We start from the raw sequence: 22434 nt of genomic DNA on the forward strand, positions 1-22434 counted from the left end.
ATTAAATTTAGTATTAACTGATGTATTTTTTAAAGAAAATATAATTTGCTTATTCTTTTTATCCTATATTTTACAGAAAAATATGTCAGCATTTAATACACCATCTACACCTGCGGATAAAAGAAAAATATTCAGCAACACATCAACTCCATCTAACCAAAGAAAATTTTTTAAAACTCCTTTATCTGACAGAGATAACAAGTTTAAAAAACCTACATCTCAAGCAGCATGGTCTGATTTTCTGAAATCTTCAAAGTAATAATTTGTAGGATTATATTGATTGTTAATATTTATTTCTTGATGAATAGTCACAAAACACTTTGTAATAATAAATGAGAGAAACACAATGTAGCTGCATATATAGCTGCCATGATAATAAAAAGTATGATATAAAATATTTATATATAAATGCAAAAATTATAATACAATGCATATAATTTAAGAATCTTGACTACAAAATGCAAAGTGAGCTTGGTTTAAGATATCTAGCAAAATTGTTAAAGTAGGATCATCTTTTGAAATCTCTGCATTTTTCAGACAGTTTATTTTTTCAATTGTGCTGTATACAAATAAACCTGAAAAAAAGAAAAGTTTATTTTTCCCTCTTAAAAATATATATGAATATATTTTGATCCATTCTTTTAACATGTAAATGCAAGTAAAAATAAATAGTTCATTTACAGGGCTGGAAAGCAACAATGTTAAAAACATATACACACATATAATTAACCTTCTTTTTCACTTTAGTCTTACAGAAAAAATGGCACAAATTAAGAAAATTATTAACATGGATATTGATTAATACTATTAATATTAGATTGTATGCAGCAAAAAAAATATATATATATTTACATTAAAGATGAATATTTGGCCAGAATTTTATCCCTCGGAATAATACTATTTTTCGATACTAAAGTTCAATTTTTCAAATTTACTTTCTTTATCAAATCTAAGTTGCAACTAATGACTAACATCTAATGAAATGATATATTACAATTTTTATATGCTGCAAAAATTCACCTTTCAAAAATAAATGTTTTCGTTTAAATTTCAAAATAAGCATATTTCTGCAAATTTTGGTTTCTTGATATGCGGCTGGAAACTAGAAATAAACATAGTTTGCGGAAATAAATGAAGTATCTTTTAGAAACTTCATCCATTAAATTGATTAAAATACTAGTTCAGTTTTTTATTTTTATTTTTTATATACACTCAGTCGTTTAGATTGGTGGTATTAGGAAAATTCACAAAAGTGTGTAAAAAGTAAAGGTGATCAATGATGGGCATTCATAGATGCAAATTTTAATGCATGAAAAGTACATTAATTTTCGACAGTGTCATATCTGGGACATTGGGTGGAGGTTTCATCTAATAGAATTGTTCTTAATTCTTTTAGATAGTGTGGGAGAATTATTGTAAACCCGAACTCAGCATTCTCTATGGTTTCATCAACAATACATAATTAGCGGCGAATCTCATCACCTGAAATATTGGTCCCAAAAGTCATTTTCTAAAATACATAAATAAAGTCATATACATACAGTGGCCACAATTGTGAACACTTTCGGAAATTTTTGTTTTCTAACTTTGTATGCTTATAGAAAATGTAATATTTCACAAAATGCAAATTCTTACATATCATTTTAAAGAGAAATTAATGCTGATTCCAATACAAAAAGCAAAATTCAATTCATATTTCCATTTATAAAACATAAATATCCGACACCAACAGCACTTATACATCCCCATACCATATTCCAACCATCACAGTTCCACATATATTCTTAAGTAACATAAGTTGTTTTGATTTCCTCCTGATCATAACTCAACCATCTGAACCAGAATATTAAATTTTCATTCATCACTAAAAAGGACCAATTCCCCAAAAGATAGAGGCTTGCTTATATGCTTCTTTGTAAACTTGAGACGCTTTTTCTGTAGCAGAGACTTATAACAGGCTTCTTACGGGCCCACATCCATTATAACTTTTTTTTAAAATGACATTTCTCACAATTTAAGATGCGAATTTAATGTTATAATTAACCATTAAATCAGTTGCAAGTTGAGGTGCACTAATCTGAGGGATTATCTTACACCTTACACATTATATTTCTTTTATGCAAGAGATTTAACTTTGGAGTTCTTCTGGATAGATCTCTATTCTCAAATGTTTACACATCACGGTATCTTTCAATAATATACTGCACTGTAGACTTTGGTATGTACATCATTTCACTGATTTTTTTTTCGCAACCAAATCATTAACTTTCGAATGTATTTCTGAATTTCCATTTCAAGACGAACAGCGAAACATTGGAATGAAACAAGTGTTGTTATGTTGTATTCTTCACTCTGACAAACCATCAAACTTTAAATATTTACTGTAGATTAGTTGTACAGCACATCAGGGGGAATTTGCATATTGCGTATGAAAACTTTTTTTGCATGATGCTTCGTCATTTATCTTAAAAATTGCAAACGAACTTGCTGAGTTTTGTAAAAAAGAGAAATTTATTATGTGACTCCCTTTTAAAGACTCATTAACAATATATAAGTAGTTTATAAAGATAAAAAGCAAATATTAGAAATTATGCTAGTTTATGTACGGAAGATTAAAATAGAAATAAACTTTTTTTACCCACTGTACATTAGATGCCGATGACTGCAATGAGTTACCAGTACTTACAGTTTCATTGAGTTGAATATTATTGAATATTGAGCTCTTTCTTTGTTATTACAAGATGCCAGGAAACAATTATAGCCTCAATTAATTCTCTTTTATTTGACGAACGCTTCATATGTACAAGAGTTTTCAAATGGTGCCATAAGTTCTCAATAATTTTGAATTCAGGACTGTTTCCTAGCCATGATAACAATTCGATGCTCTTTGTACTAAAGCACTCTTTCCATATTTTTGCTGTGTAGCAAGGAGCTGAATCCTGCTGAAAAATAAATGATGCATTGTTAGATCACCGATAGGAGGTGTAAATTTTGACTCTAGAATAGTGTCAATGGATTTTCTTGCATTTAATGTCTCATCGATAACATGAAGGAGACCAATATCGTCTGCTGACATGCATGACCAAATCATAACACCTAACTGAATTCTTCATCGTTACCTGAATGCAGTCAGGATATAGTTCTTCATCTATTGTATGTCTTATATGTTTGTTTCATCACTCCGAATAACTTGTGATCATCTGTCCAATTAATGTGTTCCTTTGCCCACTGTAATCTTTTTACACGCTGCTTAAAATGAGATAAGGACTTTCTTCGTTCAATTCTACCACTTAGTCCAACATCTAATAATTTTCTCCTGGTTATTCTTGAATTGACATAAATGCCAGCATCATTCGATTGACTTCTGATGGCCACTGATGACATTCTTCTATTTTGGAGGCATAGTCTTTCTATTTTTCTGTCATCCACATATGTGGTGCACCTTTTTCAGCCATTTCCCACTTTATTTTTTAATGAATTTGTCTCCTGATATCGTAAATAAAATTTTCGAATTCCAAATGTAGTTAATGAATCATGTATCTTGCAATTTCAGCATAGAGAAGACCACATTCATGTATCACAGTTCTCTTTCTAGGAGCCCAATATATTCTTTTATTTGATGTCATTGATTCTTGACTAAATATTAGAAATATTTACAAAAATTCCAACTATATATTAAAAAGTTTAACAAAACTTCTAACTTGCAATTTAATTACATAAAAAACAGATATACTTCTACAGAAAAAGCACAATAATGACTTATTCCAACTTTAAACATGTTGTCAGCTTATGCTTGAAGTTTTGATTGGTTCTCAGAACAAGAACAGTGATTTGCCAGGAAAGTTAGAAATTACAATCCACTTCATCATTTTGTTTGTTATTTAGATTAAAGTAAGAATAATTTTTTAGTGCAAATATTTGAATTTTGTTTTTTGTATTGAAATCAGCATTTAATTCTCTTTAAAATGATATATGACTTTACATTTTGTGAAATGTAACATTTTCTATAAATATACAAATTTAGAAAACATAACAATTTTCAAAAGTGTTCACAGTTTTGGCCACCATTGTAAAAGCCTTATTACTACACAGAATTCACATTTAGCTTTCATTTTAACTGATCTAGTGGACGAGTTAACAACAACATGCCTTTCTAATTAGTAGTGGATTTAAGTATTTTGCAGCCCTCGGCTACACATTATAAGATCCTTCAATTTTGTTTCCCATTTCAATATATTTTTAGCAATGAATAATTTAATCATTTTCAACTTATTTGCGAAAATGTATTTGTTTATCTGTAATGACACAAGATTGCTTACTGTCCACACTTGCACCAATATTTATAAATATTCTATTAACTATAAGTAAACACAATGAAACATATAGGAACCTGATCAAATTTACTAGATAATTTATCCTATTATTTTATAATTCACTTTCCCATTTTTTTACAAAAATAGTAAATAAATATTTAGAAAATAGAGAATGAAATTTTTTAAATTCCAGTTACACTAGGCATCTACACAGTCGCTGCTTTTCAATTCCATTTAAAAGTGTAGAATACCTGCCCACAGTGCTACATGAATGACACTGCCATTCCTATCTATTTCTTGTTACAAACGAAACTTACTTCCTGAATTATTCTCCTCTATAAATAAGGTAAATGAATTTCTTTTCTGAGAAAAAATTCGAGTTTACAATTTTTTTTTAAAAGATTGGAACTGAAATGTTATATTATGGGGAGAAAATTATTAAATTTAGAATTTAATCTTGTTGTCACTTTTAATACATACTTTTTTCTTTTGAGAGCCGTGAACCATGCTTCCACATAGATACTAACAACACCTCTTGAGAGCACAAAATGCAATCTTTAATTTCTACAAGGTCTTCTGGTTTAATAAGCGAGGCCAGCTGACAAAGACTGAAACACAGCTGAAATAAAGACTCAGTATTAATCAATTCGTTTCAAAAATTAATTATCTAGCAATTAAAAGATGAAAGCTACAGTATCAAGATGGCATACTTGATCATGCAAATTTTCTTGGTGTTTTATTTCTTTAAAGTTTACATCTGATGACGTGGAATAGAGAGCTGACACCAAATCCTGCCAAATGACTGGGTAAAGATTTCCATAGAATGCTCTGCTTGGCAAAGCAGTTAACGCTTGGACTGCACTGATACGAACTTTAAAATTAGGTGACTTGAGAACTTTTAACAAGCAAGTGAGCACTTCATTCTGAAAGAAAACGAATGTTAGAGTGTAGATTTAAACAAAACTTGAAGGTTACTTGCAAAAAATAAAATGAAATAGTCTTAAAAATCTATATTTATAAAAAGCAGTGTTTATGTACGTTTGTCTGAGAAGTTCAGAGGAATCTAATGCCCTGGTAGTCATAATATTGGTTCAATACACTTTGAAGCCTGCATTTTAAAATTTAGTGTAGACATTTTTTTATTTAATATTTTGCATTTTAAGGGAATGCCTTAAGTATACAGAGTCAAATTTTGGCAATTTCGCCAAACATCCTCCTGGTATCATTACAACATTTGGTTAGCTATCACAAAGAATATATATAATAAAAATGAAAGTGTGTGTGCTTGTATTGATGCTTTAGAGGCCAGATCTTTTGACCTATTGCCATTAAATTTGGTACATATATACCTTGAAGGTCAAGAATGTGCACCTCAGAGCGATTTTTTTGTATGGAGATTTTATGAATTTTGTTTGAAAGCATCAAGGAATGTGGAATTGCATAAGGTTCAAATATATAAATAAACATACAAACAAATGGATTTTCAATTTTATAAATATAAGAATATAATATTTTCATGTATATAGACAATTCTTTATATTGAATAAATTTTAATTTTAGTGATGAAATGCTTAATTGCAATATAAAAAATATCAATAACTCAATACAAAAATTTAAAGTAACTATATGTCAAAAGAGCTATTCAATCAACTTTTGATCTTGGACTATAAAATTTTTTAAGCAATTTGGATTTTTTGAAAAATTATTTTAAGATTACAAATTACAGCTCATATATTTATGACATAATCTTGAAGACTGTATATTAAAGAGATTTATGAAATTTATATAAATCAATGCAAAAATGATTCATTTTAACTTATTAGTGTAATAAATAAAGACATATATTTGTGGTAATATTTTTAGAACGATAATAATAAATATTGTATTAAAATTATAAAACACTTCCCAACTTACCAGATTTAAATCACAGTGTTCAATAAGATAGGTATTCTTGAGCATGTTACTGACAGCATAACACGAATTCCAACAAACTTTCATGAAACTGGACGAGAGAGCAGATTTCAGTGATTCACATGATTCTTTGATGAATTCCTGCATTGTTTTGATTCCTAAAAATCAAACTGGTTTTTTGGAATTAATCCAGCAAGATTTATCATCATTTATCCACTATATTTACAACAATTTACTTATATTCTACACACAAGTTGTATTTAGACTAATATCAGAATGTTGAAGTTAATGGCGTAATGATAAGACTGATAAAATGATAGAGTTCACAGTCTTATAACAAGTGATATTCGGGAGGGGGACCCCATTTTTTTCTCCCTACAAAGAAGATATATCTGACTCATTTACTTAGTTTTCAATCAGTTGCTAGACATGAGACATCTTAATCAAGAAAGGAATTTATTAATACTTACAAATCATAACCAGCACATACGGTCTCTCAAAAACTTTCTTGCAAACTCACTAATAAAGGAGTTACCCAAATTCAGAATTTTAAGCACGGAAGAGGAGGGATAAGGCTGGAAACATGAGTGCTGAGGATTAAATATTTAGAATCCCACATATGAGAGTTGTGTGCTTCGTTGTATATAATAAGAAAGATCGGTATTAGTGTTTTAATTGCAGGCACTGGCAACAATTATTATGAAATATTTTATAATATGAATCCATTTTTCAATTTTCAGCATTTTTTTCCCCAATTAATTACTGGCATGTCGCTACAAATAACAGGAAACTGAATATATATTTTGGATGCTTTCTTCTCCGAAAGATTAAAACCATAATTTGACATAGTGCTACAATTATAATCGCAGCATCACATACCAAATTTCACTTATTTAATTCATTGCATTTAATCCTATTCGAAAGTACATGCCAACAAATGATTCACACTTTGTTGGATCTCATTTAAAATTTGATAGAAATTAAACTACTACTTTGATAAAAATCTTCCATTCAGATGCCAAAACTGCAAATCAAATCCCATTTATCTAGACTGTCATTTTAACTATCGCATTTATAAGCATGCTAAAACAGAAAAATCAACGGTCAACTTCTTGGCGAACTTAGTTTTAAATCGATAAGGATTTACAGTTTAGATGCTAAATCTGAGTACCAAATTTGATCTATCTAGAGCTTTACTTTTTGTAACTATCGTATTCATTTGTATTCGGATTTACTCTGAAATAATTTCATTTAAAATTGTTAAAAATTTAAAAAAATCGTAAATTTGTATTTTAAATTCTAGAAAGATGTCTAAAAAATCGTCTAGCTCAAATTGTCTTTGAGTTATTGTATTCACCAACAGATAATAATATATAATAATTAAGTTTATAATGATATATATTGAGTTTATTGAGGTATAATGCATTTTTTATTTTAATAACCCGGCATTGTAATTAACAAATATTACTTATTGTAAAACAATCTACTCACTATTTGATAAAAAAAATATTCATAGTTAGCTTTTATTGCAGATCATAAATTGAGTTTTTACTCACCTATGAATTGCTCCGGAATATAACTTAAGAGATTTCCCAGTGCTCTGACAGCATTTGCCTTCACGCGGTCGCAGTCAAGAGAAAACCGTACGCAAGCTATTCCCATTGAATAAAAGAATTTGTAAGATATCTCTTTACTCAAAAGGTCCCTGTTGATACAAAGAAAATTAAAATATATAATATGAAATTTTCAATACTTAAATATTTTGAATAGTGCACGCAGATTTGCTGCATTCAACAGATTTATAGATTAACTCCTATTACTAATAAAACAGAATATGCATGTTAGCGCTGCACAGACCAAACATTTGGCAAAGATATACTTTGAAATGTGCAATTCAGAGCTTTTTTTTCACTTAAAAAATGTTAACTCAAAATTAAGCAACATTTTAAAGTTCCTTCTCCCTCCAATATAAGTTTCGGAAATATTATTGCAGAAAAAGAGATTTTTATGTTTCTTAAAATTTATAAAATTATATTTTCAAAGGTATCAATTTGGTTGTCCTAAATGTTTTTGTCAAAATATAATTAATTTTTAAAAATGCTTTAAAGTATATTTTACAGTAATATTTTTATTGTTGTAGAAAATACTTCATCCCGGATATTTCTTCCATGGTAAGAAAATACGATTTTTCCATATTGAATAGGTATCTTAAAGCATGCTTTTAACAACATTTTTGAATATTTCACTTTTATAGACATTATTGTTATGGTTTACCTTCAGAAGTACGTTTAAACATTGTTAGCAATTCCTGCAATATAACTGGATGCAAAAATACATTTATGAAACAGTAATATTGCTTTCTCGCACAGTTAGTCTCATAGTACGATAAGAGTTCTTATAGACTTTTTAATGGATGCTCATGGATTCCATTTCAATGACTCAATCCTGGCAATGAAAATAAATATTCCAGAAAACAAAAGAATCATAACGACACCTTTATAGGAAATCAAGATCCATCCAGAAAATTTTATGCCCTGGTGAAAAATCTATGCAAATGGAGAGCCAAAAGGAATAGATAAAATGGATCCTTTTTTTAAAGTTTTGATTGTGGAATAGCTTGCATTTCAAAAATTAAAATGTGTTTACATGATCCATCTAATTTTTTTATTTTATTTAATTAAGCCAATTTTTAGAATAAGGGAAACAAAAGTAAATAAAATTTAAAATTAACAAAATTATTAAATAAAAAATTACATATATTGATCATACACAATGAAGATCATATAATGGAAATTGAAAGCAACTCTTTTTGCAAATATAAAAATGCAAAGTTTAGAATTAATTAACAGTGACAAATTATATCTATCATGCAAAATTTAGAAACTTAATCTACAACAATAAATATCTTATTATTATTTTTAAAAAGAGGTATATTTAAAAATTTTTAATTGATCTTTTAAGTTAAATCAATTCTTTTATTTATAAATTATGTTGCAGTGTAACTTTTTCAAATAGCAAAAAATTCAGTTTTTGAAACGATGAACAACTGCATTCAGATGTAAGTCGTCGTTCTCCCATTACCTTGGACACAGGTGCCCAGGAAATCTACCCTCTCTCTCTCCTTTTTTTTTTGAACAGGTGTTAGAATAGAGGTTTTCCCATTTTGAGTGTAGCAGGAGGTCATCTAGCAAATGCTCTTTTTCGAAATTTAAATGCGGTGATGCCCAAAAAATAGATAATAGATTAATTGAAGGCTTTTTGTGAAAGGTATATTTCGTGGATTCCTATTTTCGTAATTTCAAGTTATCAGCTCTGCTCCAACTTAAATATAACTGCACTACATTTTGATTGCCGAAAAGAGTGAAAGAATAAGTAAAGAAACTGTTAAGTGGTAAATCTACAAGAATAGGTATACAAAAATACCTATCTTTGATTGAACAATCAGATTTAACATATTGGAAACAGAACTGTAAAAAATGGCTCAGAAAATGAATAGCTTCATCAATAATAAAATATGAGAAAGAAAACTGCATTGATGAGAAAAGTATTAAAGCTCTAGGTTGTGATGTACTGCAACAAATACTAGAACCTCTTATGGGAAGTTTCATTGTTCGAAAATGCTTTAAAATTTCCAATACAATCAACAGTTTGTTTTCTAAGAGGTCATTCATTTGAAGGAAAGTTATGGTTATATTCGATGGTCCAACAACTGTATCTATTTGTTTTAGAGGTACAATAGAAAATTTCTTAGGAAACTTATGATTTGTTAGTTGTTGTACAATAAAATAAATTGTATTTTTCCAGAGGTTGATTTCAATAAGTTAGGCACAAACAAGAAAAGCATCTGGAAAATATGCCAGGCTTTACCAGCAGACTAATGCCCCCAAATAGAAAATAGAAAAATAAATAGACAATAGAAAACCTGGAAACATTTCCTATGGAAGATGACTGGCAATGGCAAATTGGATTTTATATTTATAAATTACATCACTTGGTGCAATAACACAGAAAATTAGCCAAGTTTGTCATAAAATTGTATGTACTCTTATGGTTTACTTTAAAATATAATACAAAAAATTTATGCAACACAAAAGTTTTTTTAAGATGGCATGCATGTAATGCTTAGAAGATGAATTTTAAGCTGTTGTTGAATTAACCAGGGTGCGTAGCGTCATTAAAATTCCTTAGAAACGATTTTATTTTTATGGTCCTTATATAAGGACTTTAAAGATGCTTATTTTTTTTTCTAAAGATAAAATAAAAATTTCCTCATTTTAGATTCATTCTTGTTTAGGAATAAACTTTCCTATACAAGAAACTAAATAGGAATAACTTTAAATATACATATAATACAAGTCTGGTTTGCAGTTATATATATATATATATATATATAATAATATTAAAGTAAACATTTAATATTATGAAGAATGTTTTAATTTCTCTGTCAAAGATGGAGATCAAAATCAAATATAAAAAATACAACATAATATTAAAATTGTGCTCTTGAATTAATTATTGAAAAAATTAACTTGAAGCTGAAATAGTAGTAGTTTTTTTATTATAACTTAACATTATATGGTACAATTAAGATATGATTATTGAATAATTATTAAGTTTAAGATAACATAAAAATCCACATACTTGCTAACAAAGAGAGCATCACTCAGATTTCCCAGGGACCACGATGCTTTGAATCTGACATTGACATTCGGGTCCTCGACAGACTTTATTAGAATGACAGAAACATCATCCAGGAAAGTGGCATCCTGAAAGTAATTTGATATTCAGCACTTGCAGATATTCATGACTCCCATATTCTATCGCCAAACAAACGAGAAATATCGCCACGATTATTGCATTATGTATAATGAAGTGTGGCGATCATGGCATAATTTGATAATTGATAAGTAAGCAGGACCATAAATATCCACAAGTATTAAATACTCACCATTTTAATATAAAATAATTTGAAATTAAAATATAACTTTTGGAAATTTTCAATTACTTTAGAAAGAATCAATTAATCCATCATCATCCCTTTTAACAATTAGTGACTTATATGGTGTAAAAGAGACATCCATATGCAAGTTAGATATTAAAAATATGGCTTATGGTTGTATCATCAAACTTTTTGCACTTTTAAATTACTATGATGAGATGGACATGAGCAGACAGACAAATGTCATTAAAAAAATCAATAGAAATCTACAATTTTAGTAAAACGATCACATATTTCATACATCTAATTATTTTTATGAAAAATTTGCATTTTTGGGTTCACAGATAATGTGGGAATTCACCAAAATTTTCAATTTAAATTCATTGACGATTACTTTTCTTTTTCTTTCTCTTTATACATTTCATATTCGAGAATATATATATATATAAAAAATCATGAATATTGAAAGTTTAATATTTTTGAAGGATTACGCTATTGTCAACTGAGTTTTTATTTAACTTAAAATCAGATCAGAACAATTTCAGAAATATTTATCATAAAGTACAAAAACTGTTTGATGAAATCTAATCTCATAAAAAAAATACAAATATGGATAAAACATAATTTTTCCATACTGGCTGAATAATGCCAGTATCAGTAAAGAAGAATTTTCCTACGAGCTAGTAATGTGCTAAACAAAAATATTATTTTAAAAGAACTTAACTTTATTTAAAATTTATTTACCTGATTCAGTGATGGAAATAAACAAAACAGTCCAAGACAACGGATTGCTGCTCCTCTGACATTAGGATTGGAATCAGATGCCAAGCCCAGCAACACAGTAATATATGTTATTTGTTGTTTAGGCTAAGAAATTATTATAAAGAATAATTTATTAGAATATGCAAAGCAAATAGAATAATGATGAGAAATGGAAATAAAGTAAAAATGGGGAATAAATAAATAAATAAATAGATAAAATAATTTCCTTTCAAATTATTAGATGAAAATTTAATAATTTTAAAGACAAGCTTAAATATGGTCAATTGCTTTAAATCGCCAATTACAACATTAAAATACATAAAACCTTAATAATACACTGTTTTAAGTGCCATAACAATTTTCCCGATAAAAGAATGATGTCTTTCTAAAATAAAAGTGTCATTTAATTTTTTTAATAACAAAATTTAATAACTTTATGAAATTCAATTAGATAAGAAATTGAAAGGATATATTTCTAATCTCAATCACAAATCTTAAATTGCATCATTCCTATTTTTTCCAATGAAATATGTAGAAATATATATAAATGGATGTAATTCAAGCTGGAAAAAATAATTAAACAATATAATTTTGAGCTCAATTCTTTATCAAATGAATTCATAAAAACTTATTAAATTACTTTATTCGAAAATTCTCTTTCTATATGTTAAATATGTATCAAATAAAAATTTTTATTAATTGATGATTAAATTCTTTCAAAATTGAAAATGACAATATTCTAAAAATGGTTCAGTGTGTATTTGAAATAGATATACCTTGAAACATTTGATCACTTTTTAATAAAAATTTTAACTTGAAAATAAAGTTTATCTCAGGGAGGGAAAAAGAAGAGGGCATTGATTAATTTTTTTAAAGTACTGATATAATGATACATATATTAAAATAGTTAAAAAATCTTAGAAGTCATTTTTGACATTTTTATCAATTAGTAAATAATAAAAGAAATGACATTACAAAAACTATCTCCTTATGGGTGGAGTGGTAACCACATCAATTTTTTTTTTTTTTTTTTTTTTTTTTTTGTATTTGTGTAATATAAAAATTATACCACGAAAGGTTTAATTTCTAATCCATACACAGAATCTTATGCAGAGGACAGATTAAAATGTATATAAATTGTTACTTTAAGAGACTTTTTTGACTATTTGTTGGGGGAATCATTAGGGAAAATTAGAGTATTGTATTGATATGCTAATTTATGATTTTTTTCAAAATTAAGGGTAACTGGAAAATGCAGTAAATTTGTGCCTTCCAACTTGTTAATACTCATTCAAATTTATAGAACACTTTACAAAAAAGTAGAATTTAACTGTCCGATGGTTCATTTTTTAAGTAATAAATATGCAAAATTTTCTAATCTATTGTATTTAAAGTTATTGTGATAATTCACAATAACTTTAAATACAATAGACACAATAGTAAAAAGCAATTTAGTAAAAATATAAAATTATGCTATTGCCATTCTTTTATAACATAAGCATGCCAAGAAGAGTTGTTTTTTCAACTATATGATACGAATTAAACATAAATTGATGAAAAAAGTAAAATATGTAAAAGAAAATCTGATTTTTACTATTTCCTTCAAAATATAATAAATTCTGTTAAAAAATATTAATGACTGCTATATAATGACAAAAAAATTAACATGCATAATATGATAGCTTATTATCCATAGAAAATGAATTTCAAATTGCATAAAACTTGTAGAATGAGTTCATATCTAAATTATTCAGACTGCATATTCAATATTATAAATATGAAATCGGAAGGTGATTTTTTTCCCTCTTCTATCACTTATTTCAAGATACTTCTTTTGTATCTTGAAGAATATACTCCACAGCTATATAATTCCAAATGCTCTTAAATTTTTTAATAGTTTAATTTTAAACATGTTAATTAATTAAAAATTTGGTCATAAATATAAATTCATATAAATTACACCAAGAAAAACCATAACTATAATTACAAAAAAAAATTGCACTTTTTTGAGTGCAGACAAGCTAGCCAAGAGAAACAAAGTTTTTAAAAATAAGCACATGCATTTAAGAATGAAAAAAGAAGAGTTCAAATTCAAAAAATGAATTTTCATTTTTTAATAAAATGCACTCATTTTGAGTCTGGATAATTCATATAAGTCAGTACACTAGAAATGTGATTTTTCAGTAATTCATTTTAAACTGTGTGAAACATGATATGCAATCCAAGGAGTCTTCCCAGAAGCTTACTTTTAAATTGAACAGTTCTTTCCTACTTGGAGTATTAGCTTTGTAGAAAAATAAAATATTCTACACTTGTTCTTGGAGACAAATTTCAGATATGCTATTTTTTTTATATTTGTTCATTAAGCAACCTTATATTTTATATTTCCTAACAGAAACTTAGAATATTACAATCAGTAATCAATTTTTTTGAAATATATCAACATAATGCAGTTACCCCTTTATTTTCTGTATCCCAAATTTTTATTATTTGTGAATATTGCTTACATTTCAGATTAAAAATTTTTTTTATAAATATTTTTTTTTTTTTTTTTTTTTTTTTTTTTTGCATTTGCAATAAACATACAAGGTATTTTTCACCATAAAATTTCATTTATTTAAAATCATAGAGATTTTTGGAAAGTAAATATTTAAACTACTTGAATAAGTTATAAAACATGAGAAGCATTTTGAAGATGGATCCAGTTTAACTGTTCTAAACAGAAACTATCATTATGTCGTATATGCTTGTAAATATGTTTGTGATTATATCTTTTTATTCAGTCATATCATATGTAGATTTCCAATCTTTAAATATGAAGAAAGTACACTCATACAGTATGAACAATTTCAATATTAAATGCATGTATAGCTATTGTTGCTTGGCAGACAAATTAATATTATATCCATGCATAGATTCAATAAAACCAATTCATATTTACAAAATGATTTATTAGAATATTCAGGCACTTTTAAAACATCAAACAATATATGCATACCTGCAGCATTTCAAAATCATTAGATGATAATGTAGACAGACAATCGCAGCATACAGACTGAAGAGTTTTTGCTTCATCATTGGTCAGACATTTGATGAAAGATCCCATTAGCACACTCTGCCATAATGCAGATACCTAATAAAGAGAGAGATTTAGATTTGAAATTTTTTTCAGCTTCTTTTTATTTACATATATGAAGGTTTTCTGAAAAGGAGACTCCGTTTCACCATGTGCAAGAATTAGACTAGGATAGCAAAGTCATGCCTATAATATTGTGTGCAGATATTCATGAGATACAATAAGTGGAGATTAGTTAAGACTGTCCTAGCTAACTTGCCCTCCAAATCAATTAAAAATGAACTCAGAAATTCAAAATCTTATCAAGTACGAAGTTCATGAAGTAATACGATTCTTGCACGCAAAAATTCTTTTGACAATTATGCGTCCTTTCTGCACAAAAAAAAAAAAAAAAGAACTGAAGCACTTTCAATGCAGTTATGTTGAGACTTTTATAATGACCATTCAAATAGCATAACTTTGATACCGAGTAAAAATTAGCATAAATTTGATACCGACTTTTACAGGCAGAGAAAATATTGGCTTGTTTCATACCAATTTTATGATGACAATGCACTTTAAAATGCTGATGAAGGACAGCTCAATTCTTTGGTGGTACCTCAATTTGAATGACAACTGTACCAAAGAGTAATGCACACTTGTAGTTTCATAATGTGTATGATAAATGTTTTGCATCTAAGATCTAGTTTTATATTTTGATCACTTAATGGAGTTTATTTTTTGAATCATTCTCACAATTTACATATACAATAAAAAATATAAAGAAACAATACTGCAGTTAAGGTATAGAGAGACTCTTTAATCTAAACATTCAGAAAGAAACTAATTTTCATTTATTTATTTATATTTTACTTACTAAAGGCTGTAATGATTCCTTCAGTTCTGCATTGGTTACAATATTTATACTGCGCCCAAAAATATCTAAAAGCTGGAGGGAAAAAAAACTTTTATATATAAAGAAAAAAAATATATAATTACTAAAATAACAAACACATTTTATAATACTAATAGCGAATTTAATAGATATAATACAAAATGCAAGATAAAAGCAATCCAGTTTTCATTAGAATGAACTACCTAATTTATGATTAAGATATTTTTTTTAAAAAAAATAAAGAGATTAATTTACAAAAAAACAAACAGAAAATGACATTATTTTTCATTATAACATTTTTATTTAATTTCAGAAATTCATGTATAGCATTAGTCAAAATTGCTCATCAATCACAATATTTATATTGCATCCTTAGACATCTCAAAGCCAAGAAAAAAATACATTAATGCATGGCACAATTTTTTTTTTATTATTATCCAAGTAGTTAAGACATTTTAACATATTAAAATGAAATCATTTGAATATATTTAATAAATTCAATATAAAGGTAAGGTACAGAAACTTCCTAATTCTGATTAAAATATATCAAACCTTCTATAATCACAAAAGAAACAAAAATCATTTTAGAAAGAAATCGTAAAATGAATTGAATACAAGCATATTTTTAAATACTCACTTATTACAGCACAAAAAGGTAAAAAAAAATTTTTTTTTTAGTTTTTTGCTATTTTTAAAAATTTTGATTTACAATTCCTTACCAGAAAAATTTTTTTAGAAATTTTAAAATCGTTGTTTTTCTTAAATTCATCCGGAAATAGCATCATTTATAAAGAACCAAAATATCAATTAATTGAAATTGAAAAATAAAAGTATTAAAAAATGAATTATCATTGAAAATTTGTAAGTATAAAAATTTTTATAACTTTACTACATTAGGAAATGAAAGAAAATTTATTCCAAAATTCCATATTTAAGACATGAAGCAAGTCCAGTTACGTAAAAATGAGTGATGAGTACCTATTAGTTTTCAAAATTCCATTTATTTTACTTCATTTTTAATAAATAAATTTTATGCTACATCTTTGATTGCACTAGTATATTTTAAATCTTTCATTTTACTTTCTTCTACTAGATATAATCTTTTAATACTTCAAATAAAAAAAGTAACTTTTTGAGGAAAATAAGTACTTTAACATTAAAGTAAATATAATATATTATAAAAATAAATCGGCAACGAATCTTTGACTTAAAAAAACGCTTATTTCAACAGATGTAATCATAGAATTTTAAGCCCATACCTTAGCTCCATGTAGTTGTATAGATGTATCTGGATTATTAAGACAAAATAAAACAATGTTTTCCACAGCATCAAAGAAACAGCTGAAATAAAAAGAAAGGCAAAAATTAATCATATCATAAATTTGCACAAAAACAATAAACTTGTTTAATAATTATTAATTTATGTAAAGGGAATGCGCATTAATTTTAAGATATATCTTGACAAAACTACATCTTTATAGAGAAAAACTGATTACAAATTCATCATTCAATAATTACCCAGTTGTCACTACTTTCCTTTCTTCATTTTGGTAACAAGCGAGTTTCACATCGAAAGAACATTTTCAGTGAATATCCACCGATCAACTTCTTTCCCCTTTTTGTATCCCCATAAGAATGAAAGTGTTCCCCAGACAACTCGTGAATCAAACTGGTAGTAAATGGAAGGAGCTATCTTGAGAGTAAACATCCCAATCAAATATTTCTATTATTTTTAACATGAAAGTAAACGCTGTCATCTTGAAAACTCACCTTTTGGTTCCTCTCTGAATAATCTGATAATTTTTGTTTAAAGCCTTGGCTCACTTGCATTGTTTGCAGTGTTTCTCTACATTAAGCCTTCATTTTCATTTTTTTTTTTTTTGTCTACATGGAACTGGATTTTTCATGCTAAAATCACAATTTTTTTAATTGTCAAAACCTGTATTTACAAGTGGATATCAATGGATTATAATCACCATAAATTTGATACAGAATTGGTTCACTTTTAATGGCATTTTTCTTGGGGGAGGAATGAAGGGGAGGGGGGGGAAGAGACAGAGAGGGGAAAAAAAAAAGATCATGCAAACTGCATTTTTTATTGGTGTAAAATATTTTGAGTGCCATACTTAAAGCTAAAACTTAGCAACAATATGATTTGATACGAATTATCTTCATTGGATAAGGATGTAGATGCAATATTGTTTGGATGAATTGAAATAAAATTTTAAAAACTGTAAAAAATAAAGAAATATTCAAAATAAAATAAAATAAACATACTCATTAAAAGTTATCTAATTAAATTTTCAGTCCTCTCATGAAAGTAAAAGAGAAAGAATGTGTGACATTGAGCAGCAGAGCTCTTATTTATGCAAACGGTGGTAGTAGGCTCAGAATGAGCCTTGCTGTAAAAAAATATTCCTTCCGAGAATAGAATAATAATAATAATAATAAAACAGTGATTTTAATTGTGATTATTTGAACTGTAGTTCAAATAATCACCAATATATCTTTTTCTACTTTCAAAGAATGTATTCTAAAAAGAATCAGATGCATTTTCTGTTGCGTCAATATGAAATCAAAACTAAAACCAAAAATAGCGAAAATCAAAAAGCAAAAGGAGAGAAATATCAAATGACTGAAGGTCAGCCTTAGGCATGAGAAAGCAGATGGCACAGAACCAAATCCGAGCTGCAAAAATTTCAGCTGCTAAGTTTCGGTCAGGATGGGTGGGGAAGAGAATGGTTTTTCGTTCTGAAGTGTCACTTAGCGAAATGTAATGAGAGAATTTTGATATTTTCGAGAGTTCTTTAAGATGCATCTAGATATTTATGTCTCTTAATTGTTGATTTACTTTCTGTCCGCTTTCTTTGTTTTTATTATTTTTGCAATTAATTTAGTTCTTAAAACTCTGAAATGGAAAAATAATCAAATAAGATTAAAAACCTAAAACTAAAGTTTTAAGATAGTATCAGGAAGATTGCGGATTCCTGACAGACGAATCGCTATTGTTCATACTTTTAAAACCTCATTCGCTTGTCAATTTATCGATGCTTTGATACTGCCAATAATTGCTGTTATTCCAGGAAGATGGCTGCGTAATTTAGTTTTATAAACGTCATTAGTAAATTCCGCCTTATTTTGTAAAGGAAAAAAAAAAAAACTTTTTTTCTGGCGTTAATGGTTTGAGAAGCCGGCTTCCAAAATAGAGGATTACACGGCGCAGAGATTTATAATCATTTATAAAGATTTATATCTATTTATAATCATAGATTCACCAGGAACAAGATTCATAATGGAAATTGGCTTCCATACATTGACACTTTGACTCGTTTATTAAAATCTATAAATATTAAAACATTTTTTAACTATCTTCAACTTAAGAACAACTGCTCTATTTATTGTGATTAAACTATCTTTTTATAAGCCTTCGATTTTCATATGAGCGTGACTGGTCAGTCAAACTTTGTACTTTATAAAAAAAAAATCGATGACCTAATAGAAACACATACAATATAGAACAGAAGAATTTACAAAATCTGCCATTTGTAAAGGTAAAAAGAAACACTGCATTTGCACACAGAATTACATTTAATGAAAAACTTGTGAGACTATTTGACAAGAATGGATACTACCAAGTACTTCAATATCAATTCTTTAGCAATCAATGGAGCTAGATTGAAAAAAGAATTTTTATTGATCCACATATTCGTAAACTCTTCAAAGATACAAATTTTGGTAATAAGTTCAAAAAAAAAAAAAAAAAAAACTAGGAGTGATTTTTGCCGTTGTCAACGAATTTCTCACAAAATATAAAAATCTAAGGAGATTACTGATGGACATACTATCTGTATCAAAAAACTTGATTGGTCTATGTTTTTAAAAATGCACTTCTCGTTGACTTCTTTTGGACTGCCTTTCAGAATCTGTGACCAGATTAGCGAAGAGCATGATAAGGGTTTTCATCAGGAAACAGGGTAATTTTCAATGATGACTTTGAAAAAATGTGAAAGCTCCTATAAGATGGAATGGGCAGGAACATGTGTTTCTTAATAGATTGTTTTATACTGAAAATAGTTGCCTTTACCGACAGATGGTTCGCCGAAAATAATGGTTATATTTAATTTCAGTTAATCGTTCAGATAAAATTTCATGTCCATGATTCCATCAAATTGTCAGACATTAATAGTCTTACATATGTTCTGTCATAATACATATTCACTTTTCTAATGGAGACCAGTTCCGTGACATCATAGCTATATTATGTCCGTTCGTCATTACATTTAGTGGTATTGCAACTTCACTTTTTTATTTGTCCTCTAAACTACATACTTTCTCTTTAGCTTTCAACAATGGAAGAAAATTAATTTAAACATTTGTTTGTGTGAACATTTAAACATTGGACGTGATGGTAACGATTCCTATTTCCTTCAGAGTAATGAAAATATTGTTGGGAAATATACTTAAAAGTCAATTAAATACATATTTTGCAACTAAATTAACATCACTGAAAGAGCAATTTTTTTTTTTTTTTTTGATTTTGAAAAAGTGTAAAATTTATCACTGTGCAGCAATATTTTTGGAAGTTATCGAGAAAAAATGTCATAAGCGAGCTTATTTTTTAATTAATTAAAATTAAAAAAAAACACTTTGAGATGAACGAGGTCAAAGGTCTGGCCTGTACCACATACACTTTTATATGTAGAAATTAATTCACAAATATCTTAGGAATGGGTACTAATTTCAAATTTTCATTGTTAGATTCATTTTCAGGAGCTCAAGATTACTAATAAATACTATTTTAATCGAAGCCCGGTGGGGTAATGGTAACGCTTCGGGCTCCCAACGCACATGTCCGAGGTTCAATTCTCGGGCTAGGCTCAGCCTTTCATCCCTTCAGTGGGTCGATAAACTGAGGACCAAACATGCTTGCTAACAAAACACTGGGGTTCTATGTTAGGCTGACCACCTAACTGGGACATATGCCTAGCACCCCATGGCCCTCGGTCAAGAAAGCAAATATGGGCACAGGTGGCCTTGGCCCACATGGGCTGTCGAGCCACTGAGTTTAGCTTTAATCACAGAGAAAAAGTTTTCCCTTCAGAATTTGTCACTTTGTGTTATTTTTTAAGTGAGTGCCTTAACAATAGAGGAGAAAAGAGGTAACTAATGCCCTATTCAAAAGTATGACATCCATAACGAAAAATCAAATCTTATATGAAAGCAAAAAGCTTTGCCGGGTTGTTTTTTACACCTACTACAACTGAGGGTTAAAAAAAAAGTCAGCATATCTCGGGAGCCTTTGGAAATAATAAGCATAACATGAATTTTCAAATTGAATGACCTCAAAACAAACTTACGATGATTTTTGGAAGTATTTTCCAACAACAGAACAGAGTAACTGCAAAGACTGTATTTTGATTGGAAGTGGTTCTTCATTTAATATGTTATTTTGGCACAGCTGGATGATCCACGGTGACTGACGAGCTGCACAAGATGAAGAATTGGGGTCCACGGAATTATTTCCATTTGCAACATTCACTGCATTATCAAAATCAGAGGAAAGCATCCATTCATCAATATCCACAGGAATTTGATCTGAATTCAGAATAGAACAAAATACGGCAATACATGCCACACGTACTTGTATATCTAAAATTAAAAAGATATAAAAATAAAAGCAGTTTTAAAAACATTTTTTTAATGCAATCAAAGGGGAATTTTTTTTATTTGCTTGTTTGTTTAGTCATATTAACGTCCCATTTGGAAGCAAACTACTATTCAAACCCAGAACTCTCTAACTTTGAAGCTGATATTTCAGCACAAGACTATTGCGGCCTTCTTGTCTCTTTATTCAATATCTAATCATTAATCCTTAATTCATAATTTAATATTATATCGGGAATTTAGAAATAAACTTTTTCTTAAACTTTCTGTCAGATTATGCCATTTATATGGAATAAAAGTATAATTATAATCAGTTGAATAATTGATAATAGTGCTCTGGAAGTATTAAAATAGTGCACAGTGATGCATTGTGCATACAAACATCATTGTGCAAAAACTTAAAACTCAAGAACATCAAAAAGCAAGTAGAAAATGAGTTGCAAAATTCCATCTTTACATACTTAAAAAAAAAATCAAATTGTGCATAAATCGACAAAAATAGAGAACAAAACATGAAAGACATTCATAACTTTAAGGGGTGGGGTGACAGAGCATGGAAAAAAGTAACAATTTCTGTAAAACAATGCAAGGCGACATCTGGCGCTTTAACTTAAGTAATGAAAATATTAACTACTAAAATTTACTTAAAATACTATTTGACAATTTCAAGAACTGTGTAAATGACTGACTGTAAACTGTAATACTTATATCATTAAAACGACAGAGACTCTGGACACACCATACTCTTTTGCTACAGCAGGGCTAACTGTCAAGATACTCAAATGAACCAGTTTAGTTTCTTTAGCGTCCAGTTAGAAGCACTATTTAGGGACTCAGCACACAATTCTGAATCACTGTTTGATGAAGAGATATGCACATGAGCTGATGCTGACCT

At 28.2% G+C, this 22434-nt stretch overlaps 2 protein-coding genes across 4 annotated transcripts in view; one reads left to right on the forward strand and one right to left on the reverse strand.

The window, feature by feature from the left end:
* LOC129984093 (synaptonemal complex protein 1-like) overlaps positions 1-350 on the forward strand; it is a 42850-nt gene extending 42500 nt beyond the window's left edge. For both annotated transcript variants that reach the window (XM_056093872.1, XM_056093873.1), the window contains one exon: positions 77-350. In XM_056093872.1, coding sequence (XP_055949847.1) covers positions 77-259 — 183 coding nt within the window. In that variant the 3' untranslated portion in view covers positions 260-350. The remainder of the gene's footprint in view (positions 1-76) is intronic.
* The window catches only part of LOC129984092 (HEAT repeat-containing protein 6-like), a 44184-nt gene continuing 22099 nt past the window's right edge, over positions 350-22434 (reverse strand). Inside the window, exons 14-24 of one of the 2 annotated variants that reach the window (XM_056093870.1) lie at positions 21233-21524; positions 17135-17216; positions 15858-15929; positions 14924-15058; positions 11908-12030; positions 10866-10990; positions 7781-7929; positions 6228-6382; positions 5024-5236; positions 4794-4932; positions 350-575 (exon numbers count right to left, since the gene is read on the reverse strand). In XM_056093870.1, coding sequence (XP_055949845.1) covers positions 439-575; positions 4794-4932; positions 5024-5236; positions 6228-6382; positions 7781-7929; positions 10866-10990; positions 11908-12030; positions 14924-15058; positions 15858-15929; positions 17135-17216; positions 21233-21524 — 1622 coding nt within the window. In that variant the 3' untranslated portion in view covers positions 350-438. Of the gene's footprint in view, positions 576-4793; positions 4933-5023; positions 5237-6227; positions 6395-7780; positions 7930-10865; positions 10991-11907; positions 12031-14923; positions 15059-15857; positions 15930-17134; positions 17217-21232; positions 21525-22434 lie in introns of those variants that run through there. The other variant, XM_056093871.1, reaches the window with a different exon arrangement.

The sequence above is a fragment of the Argiope bruennichi genome, chromosome 9, assembly GCF_947563725.1.
Source record: "Argiope bruennichi chromosome 9, qqArgBrue1.1, whole genome shotgun sequence".
NCBI lineage: Eukaryota > Metazoa > Arthropoda > Arachnida > Araneae > Araneidae > Argiope > Argiope bruennichi.